Raw genomic sequence first — 13462 nt, forward strand, 5'->3', positions numbered from 1 at the left:
ATTTGTACAAGTAATAGTACCTTGCTTCCCAAACCTTATGCTCATGTCATAAGAATGCTATACTTTCTAGATAACAATTCATCGTACACAAAATTTGCCATTTGAACAAAATCATAGCTGCACCTGTAAGACATAACATCAATAGAAATAGAAATCCAAAACAAAACGTGATGTTGTGAAACATAATGGTGCACTGTAAGTGTAATCAGTCCCAGTGGACAAAATAGATGCATATATATTGCACACAGGACAGAAATGGGAAGAGAGTATAAAAATAAGACATCTTTAATAGCTTCATCACTGACAAATTTGACAGAATCTCAAAATATATCCTGTGTCTGTCAAAATAATAACACTAGTGACATAACCAGTGCTGTCAATAATATCTACAAGTCCAACATTTATAATATCACAGTCAAGGCTGACCTTGTTCACATCGTCAACACTTCACAGATTTACACAAGCCATTTTCCTTTGCATTGTAGGTGCTGTAGGTGCTTAAAACAGCAAATCAAGCCATAGCTTCTGATTTGCACTAACAAATATTCCCCTTGCAAAATGTTGCTGCAACCTTGTCGTGACCTGATTCATATATCAGTTCAACGTCAGTTCACAAAAACTCTTGATTAGGGATTCAGCTTCCATCAGTTTTACAAGGCTTCATTTCATTTCTAGACAGCTTCACCACAAGTGGACATATGTATTCACGGGTAAATGAGGAACAAGCAGTTCAACAACCTGTGAAGTACTGACTGATGTCCACAATTAAACTTGTACATCTGTCTGTGAGTTGCCTTCAATGACGTTCGATTCGCTCTGTTCCTCAGTCTCAGGAACTTGTCCTGGCATGTCAGCTGCCATAAGCTGCCGCAAGACAAGACGCTTGTAAACACCATCTTTCTCCAGGAGTTCGTCATGAGTCCCTCGTTCAGCTATGTGCCCTTTGTCAATAACTACCACCTGGAACAGAGGAACATTCTCTTGGATGGCAGGAACAATAGCAAGAGTTGGATTAGGGTTGGTGCTACCTTGACTAGAAAGGTGGGGGTCTGAGGACCGTCTGATCTGGTGGACAGTGGTCATGACTCTTGAAGGTGAAATAACAGACACAGTAAACTACTCTCTATGTACTGAAAGTGCGTCTCTCCAGACGTGACATATAAGGTTTTCTCTATCGTTTTATTTCAGTTGTGCATGTTGGGGGCAAATTTCTTTGTTGTATAAAACTCTGGTAGACATTTCCAAGATGCAAACATTCCATGCAAACATTCCATGCAAACATTCCATGCAAACATTTACTGAAGAATTATGCACCTGTGTGGCATTCCTGACAGTTGAGAGTCTGTGAGCGATGACGATGACCGTTCTTCCCTTCATGGCGCGGTCTATGGCCTCCTGGACCAGGTGTTCACTCTCAGCATCTAGGGCACTGGTGGCCTGTAAGATGATACGCATGTACAGAGATGAAACAAATATGACTTCATGATGAAATCACCTGCATAGTGAGGAAGACTGAGATTTTAGCTTAACATTACTCTCATGCATTTTTCCAGCTAAAAGATGGTGGTCAGTAAATGACTGAACACAAGCATTGATCTTCGCCATTAGATTATGAAGCCAGTGCTGTTCTCACCTCATCCAGCAGCAAGATAACCGGGTCCATGATGAGGGCTCTAGCGATGGCTATCCTCTGCTTTTGGCCCCCGGACAGTCTCACCCCCCTCTCCCCCACCTTAGTGGAGTAGCCATCCTCAAAAGACGTGATGAACTCGTGAGCGTTTGCTTGCTTGGCCGCATCTTCAACCTGGAATCAACACAATGATTCTGAGACATCAAGGTAAAGATACCATACACACAGATGCCCATGTTTTAATCTAGAACTGTTTCAGCATGGTGTACTAGAGCTGCAATGAATTCACAATGTGAAGAATATGACACATATCATGAATACTGGCTAATGAGTACAAATCTTGGGAATCTATTATGAATATTGCATACAAATACAATAACAAGTCCCCAGTTGATGTTTTATTCAAAATATTCATTGATACAACGATGAAATATGCATCTTGCAAGTTTTGATGACACTGAAAGTGTTCATTTATCTTGGCGCTGCTGTATTCGAGGCATGAGTTGGTGATGGTGGTGATTTTGGAGAAGTAGTGGTTGCTGACTTTGTTCGTGTTGACGATGTGGATATCGTATGTATTTGATAATGTATCAATGACTAAATTGCTGCCAGTGGACCGTCTCCCAATATGTTATTGTTGAGTATTATGCAGTGTTCAGGAGAAAGAGAATGGATTGTCATATGCCTTGTTTAAAGTGAGTGAGTGAGTTTAGTTTTACGCCGCTTTTTAGCACCAATATCACGGTGGGGGACACCAGAAAATGGGCTTCACACATTGTACCCATGTGGGGAATCAAACCTGGGTCTTCGGCGTGACATGCCAGCGCTTTAACCACTAGGCTACTCCACCATTCCACTTTGTTTAAAGGAATGAAGCCTTGGGGAAGGAACACCTAACAATGATTACTGCAATACTGAACTTACCTCTGTGTCTGTAGCAACTTTACCGTAGGCGATGTTTTCTCTGATGGTGGAGGCAAACAGTGTGGGCTCTTGACTCACCATAGCCATCTTGTGGCGGCACCAGGCCGGGTCAAGCGTCTTCAGGTCATGCCCTCCTGGAATCAGGTAATTACATTGATAAAATACAGGTGATGCAACATCTATATCTGGGATAAAACTCTCTCAGTAGTCTACATATTTTAGTACTATTTGTAGTGCGGACTTCCAGAGCTCTTACAGTCAGGAACCTAATCACTAACACACAAAGTCACTCCGCCAGTGCCATGGCTGCAACAGCTGATGTTTGATTTCTGGTCTGTGGTATTCTTAGAAACAAACAAGATGCAAAGGTACAATTGTTGATTGATATGTATCATGCCTCACAAGGAAGGACTTATTTAAAGGTGAAATGATTTGTTGCAGACGTAACATTACGTTTTTGAGTTATATCCACAAAATTCATTCAGTTGATCAACTTGTTTACCAAACAAATCAGTAAAATATACAGGCATTGTGAGGTTCTTGAAGTGGACAAATTTGAGGATTGTGTAGTGAGCAAGATCTTGCAGAAAAAAGACTAAAGACCAAAAGCCATTCATTACGATAGGAGTACAACACTATGCCTCTTATTTTGCCACCAGAATGAAACTGGCAACAGTGTTTCTGTATGTCTGAAACAGTGTGCCTTCAACTCCTTCCTGGATGGTTTGTGTTGTCAACAACATCAGAAACCATCCACAGTATCCATGATACAGAGATGACCGTGAGTCAAAGAGCATAATATTGTGAGTTCAGTTGGTATTCTTCACTGCTGCTTTCATTGAGGTGTAGGATCCATACTCCTTGATCTGAACTATATAACTGTGCTGGAGGCTTCTAGACTCACCCAGTAAGATTCTGCCACTGTCTGGATCATAGAAGCGCTCAATGAGACTCACGATGGTAGATTTACCTCCCCCTGATGGTCCAACCAGCGCCACCATCTGGCCAGTATGCACTTTGAATGACAAGTCCTGTGGAAGTAGATCACCAGTTAAAACATTTCATAGGATGTGAAAGAATGCAGTAATCACATCCCAGTTTATCAAATAGAAAACAAATATCCAGTTTGGTTCAATGACAGTGCATCAGTGAATCGATATATTGATTGAGGAAACACGACTAGGCATCGGTCATTGTACACTTGGAGAACCACAATTGTATGAGGTGTTCAGGAGGAGATAGATGTGTTCTTTAGTTAAATACCATGCTGCCTTGGGAATACAAAACCTTGTCAATGAGGTGCTAGCATGATAATAGTCAAATGATGATCTCACCCCATTCACTACTTAGTGAACACAGTTATTTCAAACAATGTCACTTGCCTAACAAGGCAGAACATGCTCCACATGTGCTTCAGTGTCGGGTGGGACTGAAGACCTAGAAATTCTCAGTTGTTAATCTTCTGAAAGTTATCACCTACCCAATAATTTCAATAAACATAACAAAGTCCTCCTCTTACCTTGAGGACTGTAGTATCAGGGCGGGATGGGTAGGTGAAGTGAACATTATCAAACTCAACCTCTGAAACAAAAACAACATACATCATTTACACCATTTCCTACCAAGGATCAATAAACATAACTATCTTTTGTGACCTAAATCAAGAAACTCTGAAATACATCTCATACTCGCCATTGAGTATACTTGATTCTGACAGCAGGTTTCAAGTTGGATCCAATACAGTGAAAGCTGTCTAAACTGGCATCTGTCCAATCCGGCAAGATGTCAACTCCAGCATATACTCTCAGTCCTGTCTGTGCCTTGTCCATTTATGACCAGCTCTACAATCCTGCACACTGTTTAAACTGGATTGTTTCCTCAGTCCAGATAAGTGCCGGTTTCGACAGCTTCCATTGTATATTAAATCAAAATGCCAAGATGATTCGTATCCTGGGTCTCACCTCCATCAAAGGTCAAGGGCACTACTCCACCTTCAAGCGGAACTTCCGGACAGCGATCCATCAGCTTGAAGATTCTTGCAGAAGCACCAACAGCCTGGACAATAATGCCACCATAATAATGTCACCGTAAGTGAAGTTGTGGATCATTTGTGCCAACTATTTATCATTCAGAGTTGTAAAGTGCACTTTATTGAGTGAGTTTAGTTTTACACCACACTCATCAATATCACAGCTATATGGAAGTGGTCTGTAAATAACTGAATCTGTACCAAGCAATCCAGTGATCAACAGTATGAGCACAACTGGGATATGCTGACATGACATGTCAGCAAGTCTGGCCACCAGATCTCATTAGTCAGCTCTTACAACATGCGTGCAGCACTACTGAAGATCAGTTGTAACCCTGATCTTCACTGGGCAAACTTTATTGATGAAGCATATACAATGTCCTATATTCAATCATACAATGTCACATATTAAATCAACAATGCATAATTCTTCTTTCACAACTTTTCCCATCAGGTGCCCATTCATTGCTGAGTGAACAGAGGTATACTTGAAATGATGAAATCTGTACAAACTCTCAACTCTCTCTCTTTCTCTCTCTCCCTCTCTCTCAACACACACACACACACACACACAAAAATGAAAAAAAAATAGGAACATCTCACCTGCATGAAGTCCCCATACAATGAAGATAGCAATGCAAATGCCATGGCTACCTGCAGAGTGTACAACAGGAAGGCTGCAAGAGAAACAAGAGGACTAAGTAAATTGATACCCTAACAATGGTAAATTCTTGAAAACACTAACCAGTTATTATGACTGCATGTCAAATGCAATGGTATTTGTGGAGTAAGACCTGCTTTGGATATATGCACTACCATAGTTTCCAGTCATGATGGGAATCGAAAACCAAATCCACCATAGAATATGGGAGGATTTGTGGTGAACGATTATCAATTACAATGGAAATCACCAATTTTAAGGGCTTTCCCCTTTATTTTTCTAATTTGGAAAATTTCTATGAAGAGATCACAAGCTATCAAAAGTTAACCATTTGACACATTGATGTGCCAACTAAGAAATATTGTACAGTTTTCAATGTCTGCTCCGTCAACATCTTGAAACAGACAGACAAGATGAGTATATGCCTGACCCTGACCCTGACCACTGCCAGGTTATACTTACACGTGAGGATGCCTGGGGTTATCCCTTGTGCAGCATCACGTGAGTTCTCGTACACCAGTTTGCCACCGTACCATAGCACTGTCACCACAGCAGACTGGGCCACTATGCCGATAACACCCTCAAACGTGCCTGCATCACAGTGGGGTACATTCAGGATGCATGAATAGATAAGCAAGTATGCTGCACAGCAAAAGAAATGCAAGTTTTTGAAAAAAATGAAATCTCATAAGTAAGCATACATGTTTAAGTCTTCCAATTAAAAACTTGACAAAAATCAGTGTTGCATTTCTTTTGCTGATCAGTATACATTTGTCTCTGACTCAACCACAAAGAAACCTTCTGTTATCTTCCGGAACTGACAAAGTACTCCAAACGACTAAAGTGATGGTGAGTTTGCTCTGTATTTTCTTGTTTGTTATATGATGACACACTCAGCAGTTGGTTTCCTTATCATCAAGTCATCATCCTCTCATCAGTTACAGTTTTAAATTTTCAATTCCTAGTTTTTCACATAACCTTGTCTTGATGTCCACACTCAAACTAAAACATTACCTGTTCAAGGGTAAGTAGGAATTAACTTTTCAGTAAGCCATGCTCGTCAAAAGAGAAGTGAGAAAAATAGTTTTGACACATAACCTTGCCTTCAGCAATATTCAAGCTATAAATAATCAAATCTGCACAAGTCTATCCAGTGATTGATAGCATGAGTATCAGTATGTTTGACTGGAATTTTATGACATGCATCAAATAAGTCAGCAAACCTGACCACTCTATCCCCTTAGTTGCCTCTTGTGAGAAACATGACTAGCTAAAGAACAATGGACACAGGAAATGTGAATATATTAATGTTCCTTCAAACAGGAGCAGATCTGAGGGATGTAGCTTTTATTTTGAAAAATGTAGCTATTAATGTTGGGATGTATTACCTACCTTGACCCAGTGCAAGTTTCCTGCCAACTCTGTAACTTTTGTCAATCTCAGCCCCATACTCGTCTATAGCCTTACGCTCCCCAACAAACATTCGGACAGTGCGGAGACTGGACAACGCCTCTTCGGCTTGAGTTCCAGCATCAGCTAACCGATCTTGGAAGTCCTTTCGCAACTTCTTCATGTACTTTCCTGTATGATAAAACAATGCCGATATTACCATTCCTACATACACACCCTGTGGTGTCTTTGGGTATCATGTGTATGTAGCAGGGCGTGGAGTCATCCCACAGATGACATCCTTACCTTGTCAGCTTGCTGACGGGGTTAACCTCTTTGGTCATGTGGACAAGGCGTCCGACTTCGGATCAGAGGGTCCGTCATTCAAATCCCAGCACGGGCGTTGGGCGCCAATGTAGCGGCCACAAAATTTCCGAGTCCCGTGCTGGGATTCGAACGACGGACCCTCTGATCCGAAGTCGGACGCCTTGTCCACATGACCAAAGAGGTTAACCCCGTCAGCAAGCTGACAAGGTAAGGATGTCATCTGTGGGATGACTCCACGCCCTGCTACATGTATAATCAGTTTAACAAGAGTTGATAAAGTTTGAAACGGAGTGGCGTATTAAGAATGTCAAAACTGTACTGAAAAGTGTTGACAGGTTTGGTATGAAATTCAATTTCTATTATCATCAAAACTAATTCTTTTAACATTTCAGCTTTCAAATTCCACTTCTGCAAACATTTCATGTTTGTACACAATACATGCCCAACCCGTCACTGACAGAGAGGTTAGTGATGTCATATGATGGTGATGTCACAGTAATTGATAATGATGTCACAGTTGTCTTCTAAAGCATCAAGTGATCCAATTGCAACATCTCTCAATATGAACAAAGATGCTTGTTTCCAGTGATTAAGTGATCCATTGGACACCCATCCCCAACCAAGCCCTGCCCAACTTAACTTTACTCTCAGTCAGTTGCACTTACCATACTGGACAGCGCCAATGGCCACGACTGGCACCACTGCTAAAAGGACGCCAGTCAGAGATGGGTTCAACACAAACATGAGTGCCAGGGAACCAATGATCTGCAGCAAATATCTTGACAACATGGACACATTAACCTGAAAAAGATAATTAGACAAACTGGCTGAATATACATGAGAATCATACAATCAAGGTCAATAATTTCAAATTACTTTGAGTGATTATTAAAAAAATATTCTAACGGTATGAATTTAAAATACAATGAGCCAGCAGTGTTACTGCAATGTGATTCCAGATGTTGAGACGTATCAGATCATTATGTATGACAATTGGAAACTGATTGGTTGAACCGATTCCTTTGAAATCCTTTTATATGGACAACTGCAAGCAGGATAATGCCTCTGATAGGAAACGACCTGTGGTTGAGCTGGAACTCTGCTCACCCCATTCAAATATATGTGTTTGTCTTTTCTTCTGTAACCAACTATAGAAGTCTGAACTCAACCTATCCTTTGTCTCTGTCAACGTATTGTTCGTCTTAATTGTGAGCTAATTCCCCAGGTGACCATATCTACACATTGACACAGCACCTCAGACCACACTGACCAATATATATGACCCAAGACTGCATCCTTATTCCACTTACAGATCTACCAAACCAGAAAATCCAGGAAAAGAAAACCAAATGAAAGGATCTTCTTATACTGCTAATGTTGAAATCACAGTCTTTGTTAAGTCACCTTACTCACTCAAATCAAACCTTAAGACACATAAACTGTCCTGTCCAATACACTGCTTTTCAGAGACAGACAAACAGACATTTCATTTTCAAATCTGTAAACCAAATCAAAGAAAGCGTTTGACCTAAATAAAAAAACATTTTGAAGTACTCACTGTCAGACAGTTCTGGATGACCTGTGTGTCAGAGGACAGACGGTTACACAGTTCCCCAGTTCTGTAATCAGACAAGGATTCAGTGATGTGGCATGTTGTTGATGAAGGACATATATTCAATATACATGTTTCTCCTACTTTGTCTTACAGCCCCCAAAGCCTGTAAAGATCCGAACCCATGAAGGTCTGGGATAGAATAGGCCTTTAGCACACCATGCTTGCCATAAAAGGCAACTACGCTTGTCGTTAGAGGCGACTAACAGAATCAGGTCGTCAGGTTTGCTGACTTGGTTGACACATGTCATTGGTTCCCACATGCACAGATTTATTAAAATCTAAATATTTTAGATATTTAAATACTTACCTTACCATAGGTCTTATGCATATTACCTCAAGCTTCGCTAGAAGAGATCAGACAGTCGTTGATTCGCCATTCCCTGGATGGCTACCTCATGTAATATACGAATGTAGTCACGGAAGTGACGTGATCTCCCCTCTCGCGCGAGAGCGCAGAATCCAAAATTCACTTTTACCGCCAACCGGAAGGTCTGAAGAGTCCAAAGTGGGGAGGAGCATCCAGCGTTGGGAGGGAGTCACCGCCCTATGGTAAGGTAAGTATTTAAATATCTAAAATATTTAGATTTTAATAAATTTTTAACTTACCTTACCATAGGTCTTATGCATATGGCTTCGACAGATGGATGGTGGTGTGGACTCCGGAGGACCATCCCTCAGCAAACAGTGCACATGCATCAGGAGAACTTGGGAAACCAATGCCAACGGTCTCAGGATAACACCTGGAGCAGGGCAAAGAGTAACCCAATAGTACTCCAAAGAAAAAACGACGCACCCTGAGGGTGAGGTTAATCTTAAGACCAACGGTAAGTAACAGCATTATTACCTAATGGGCGGACGATCGGGTAAGTTGCTGAGCAACTACCAGTGGACCAAATGACTGTAACCCCTCCACATCTTCAACTGCCAGGTCCCTCAAGTAGTGGGAAGCGAAGACAGTTGATGATTTCCAGAAACAGCCCTCCATGATCTGCGCTACCGTGCAATTTCGATGAAGGGCCATTGTAGACGCCAAGGCCCTGATCTCGTGCGGGTTATTTGCTACCGGATGAGGCAGGAGCTTGTCGTCGTAGGCAGCCAGGATTGTCGATCTGAGCCAAAGGGCAATCGTGTTCCTGTTTACCTCTCCTTTGCAGGTCGACGCAAATGGGATGAATAGTCTTTTGCGGGACCGTCTCCTAGAGGCTGACCTTTTAATGTATCATCTCAGAGCTCTGACCGGACATAGCAGTTCCTCCTCCAAGTCATGATGACCAAGGATCGTAGACAAAGGAGGGATGGAAAATAACCTGTTGGGCTGCCTGGGAAGCGGGTTCTTAGCCACAAAGTCCCAGAGCAGACCCAAATGGACTTGTCCATGCCTTGACTGTTCAAAGTGGATCTGTGTGACGTCAAGAGCATGGATCTCACTGACTCTAGCCGCTGTCGCCAATGCTAGTAGGAAAGCCGTCTTCTTGGATAGGTGTTCAAAAGAGGCTTCCTCTAACGGCTCATACGGCGGTCCTCTAAGATGTTGTAGAACGACATTAAGATCCCAGGCTAGAGGACGAAACTTGGCCTTCTGGTCTTCCAGCTTGAAAGCTTTGAGAAGCGCAATAAGTTCCGGTACCTTGGAGATCTGTTTATCTGACTTGATCACAAGGACAGAATTCAATGCTGACAGATAGGTGCCTAGGGTACTGCCTCAGAGATGTCTAAAGTTCCGTAGAAAGAGAACTTTGACACAAACTGAGGGGATGCTGCCATAGGATCTTGAGATCTTTGTGCGCAAAAATTCTCGAACGAGCGCCATTTGTCGTCATATAGGGATCGGGTAGAAACTCTATGCGCGCCAGCTATAACGCTCGCCACGCGCATGGAGTAGCCCTTAGCTATTAACGCCCTCTGCAAATGACCCATGCGTGAAGATGGAATCGCAGTGGATCCGGATGCAGTTGTCGACTGTGTGGATGCCGAAGTAGATGCAACCACTCTGGAAGTTTGTATGGTTCTCCGCTTGCGAGCCGTTGAAGGTCGGGGAACCATGGCCTGGCTGGCCAACAAGGTGCGACCAAAAGCAGTCACAGGTTCTGAGTCTGCTTGACCTTAGCGACCACTTCTGAGAGAAAGGGCTGGTGGTGGAAACGTGTAAGCATCCAGACCTTCCCACGACAGGGACATCGTGTCGATTGCTCACGCCACCAGGTCCATAAAGTGACTGAGTGGAAACCCTGTGCTCCCGGGCGATAAACTTCGCCACTTGAGATGAGTACCCCTTGGCCCTCAAGACTTTCACAGATGGTCCAGGCACAAAGATGAAACCGCGACGGAACCAGGTGCAGTGTCCAATTGTGAGGATGGTACAACAATTGGTCCCACTCTGGAAGCCGACTATTTGAAACGTCTCTCGACACAACATATTCTCCGTTGGTGATAGACGTAGGGGGTGAGATAAGGCGTCTGCCATGAAGATGCAGGTTCCTGGTATGTGAGATACTTTATTTTGGAGGATCAGACTAGACCACGTCGTAGGGTAGAAACGACAAGTGTAGTAGAGGTCGAGGCCTCCTTGACCCTTGTTTACCTAGAAAGCTACTATTGAGTTGACCGTATGGATCATCAGTAGCTTGTCTCTCGGTGCTGTCAACCAATGATAGACATGCATCTCCGCTTTCATCTGCAACTGGGTGATGTGAAGAGATTGAGCTCCACTCTTCCAGAATCCTGCTGCAACCTCCTTGACTAGATAGGCACTCAATCCTTGGAGAGAAGTGTCTACCTGAAGATGGTTGTTGAATGACGGCTCTAATATGTAACTTCCTACGTAAACATTGACCAGCGAGCCTACCACAGGTGTGGTGTCAAGATGTCCAATGTCGATGTCCTAAGGTGACATGAGCAAATCGAGTAGACATTATCACTGACATAGTGATAACGGACAGAGTAGAGCTTGCTTTTAACATCGCCTTGAACTTCGACCCCCGAACCTGGGACGGCGATGTGATGAATCAAATCCCGCGGAGTTAGTTAGTCATCCAAGCTGACTTAACAGCCTGATAATGAAGTCCACCTCTCTCAAGATAATCTTGTATGCCGTAAAGATGCGTCATTCTTCGACTTCAGAATAACCACGCTGTTCATTATGAATGTGTTGACATTTCAAGGAAGTCTATTTATAGCTGGCTGTCTGTCCGATCAGAAACTGCCATACATCGCTGCACGCCTCCTGATAGGCAGCGTTGAGACTACTGTTAGAGGATCTCTATGCCGACTAGAGAAATCCAATGCTGCTGTAGACTGCTAGTCTAGAGTGTAAACGACATCTTTCCATCGTAAATGACTAAGTCACTGCTGACAGCTTCCTTACACTAGAATAATAACAACACATTCTGCGCAGGGCATTGTCCCTCGATGACCAATCAGATCGTAGATGTAACGCCCCCTGGGATCCTTCGCAAGGTGTTGTCTCTCGGGGACCAATCAAAATGTAGACGTGACGTCACCGGTGTAGCAGGTAACTGATCACCATGAAATCTTTTAAACGGTGATACCCTGCTAGCCTGTATGCTTTACAGTAACCATGCTGTTTGGCGAGCACGTGTCTAAATGAGTAAAGCGCGCAAAAACCCTTCCGCCGCTTGAAACTGATGTAGACAAATTGCTTCCCATGTATATGTGTTGGAATTTTCCCCGAAGATAAATGCTGCCCTCTCTTGTAATAAGAGGTGTAGTTAGGCGTGGCACTTTGTAGTTGTCTCGAAAAATCTTCGTGACAAAATGCGTAAAGCACGTGAAAGAAAACTTTCTCCGCTTGAAGTATATGTAGACAAATTGTAACGTAAGGATCTTCGAGGATGCAGCCAGTCCCTCCAAAGGACACCCAGTCTCACGCCTACCAGCATAGGAATATCTGGTACGGTGATCAATCCTCGAGGCGTTGTCTTCAGACAAGTCCATCACCGCCGCCGAGGTAGCTGACACCAGCGCAGACAACGGCTTAAGCATCCGCTTGAGTTCAGTCTCAATGGTCACCCGCTTAGAATCCTGCACTCTGTAAGAGAGCTGCTAGGAGCCCAGTAACCGCTACATAGATTCAACCAAGACAGCCACGCTGTCCGCGAAAACCAGGCTGTGTATCTTGTAATCTGACTTCTTGGATTTACACGCTTTGAAATTCGGATTAGATGACAATTTTTCAAAGACCGCATCTAATACAGCCACGGCGTCCGCCACCATAGGATCAGGCGGGACGAGTAGCTCCGGCGATAAATGAAGTGCTGCAGGGTTGCTGGAATGAGCCGAAGGTGAAGGGCAGTACGGTAACCTGTCAGCAATCCCACTCGAAGACGACTGATAAGGGTAGTTAAGTGCCCTCACCATCGCCGTCGCCTCCTGCCTCCTCGTCGAAGTCCGGGCCAAAAACCTGTTCTTCCAGGTCCTCCCAGGAAACGGAATTCGAATCACGCCGCAGTGTAGGAGACGAAGTCCATGCATGAGCAGCAGATTCCTTGGACGGGATCCAAGGTGGGTCCGGCGACCGCAAACGTCGAGTTCTAGAGGAGTGTCGAGGTGATATGGGCTGGGAGCGCAAGTAACGTCTTCACCTGGTAGTAAAGCGAGAGTCCTCATTCAAAGGGCGTCGCGGGGACCGAGAGCGCCGACAAAGACTACTGTGGAGGGTACAGGATCGCCGACTCCCTGGGAACCTGGAGCGCGATCTGCGCCGAGAGCGAACTGCCTCCAAGCGCCGAGCGCGCCCTTCATCCAACTGTCGTTGTAAAACCTCTTCCCTGGACAACGTATGCAACACCCTGGGTATACGGTAAGGCGCAGGCGCTGGCGCTGGCATAGGGTCCGGCGTCGGCATAGGCGCTGGCGTAGGCATGGGCA

General features: G+C 43.9%; 1 protein-coding gene across 1 annotated transcript in view; it reads right to left on the reverse strand.

Moving 5' to 3' along the window:
• Window positions 1–269: 269 nt before the first annotated feature.
• Window positions 270–13462, reverse strand: part of LOC137281007 (uncharacterized) — a 29591-nt gene continuing 16398 nt past the window's right edge. The window contains exons 6-17 of the mRNA XM_067812173.1: window positions 8519–8579; window positions 7626–7761; window positions 6637–6825; window positions 5707–5835; window positions 5187–5260; window positions 4516–4609; window positions 4074–4135; window positions 3459–3585; window positions 2555–2688; window positions 1634–1804; window positions 1315–1437; window positions 270–960 (exon numbers count right to left, since the gene is read on the reverse strand). Of these exons, the coding sequence (XP_067668274.1) occupies window positions 766–960; window positions 1315–1437; window positions 1634–1804; window positions 2555–2688; window positions 3459–3585; window positions 4074–4135; window positions 4516–4609; window positions 5187–5260; window positions 5707–5835; window positions 6637–6825; window positions 7626–7761; window positions 8519–8579 (1495 nt within the window). The 3' untranslated portion in view covers window positions 270–765. The remainder of the gene's footprint in view (window positions 961–1314; window positions 1438–1633; window positions 1805–2554; window positions 2689–3458; window positions 3586–4073; window positions 4136–4515; window positions 4610–5186; window positions 5261–5706; window positions 5836–6636; window positions 6826–7625; window positions 7762–8518; window positions 8580–13462) is intronic.

This window comes from Haliotis asinina, chromosome 1 (genome assembly GCF_037392515.1).
Source record: "Haliotis asinina isolate JCU_RB_2024 chromosome 1, JCU_Hal_asi_v2, whole genome shotgun sequence".
NCBI classification, from domain to species: domain Eukaryota; kingdom Metazoa; phylum Mollusca; class Gastropoda; order Lepetellida; family Haliotidae; genus Haliotis; species Haliotis asinina.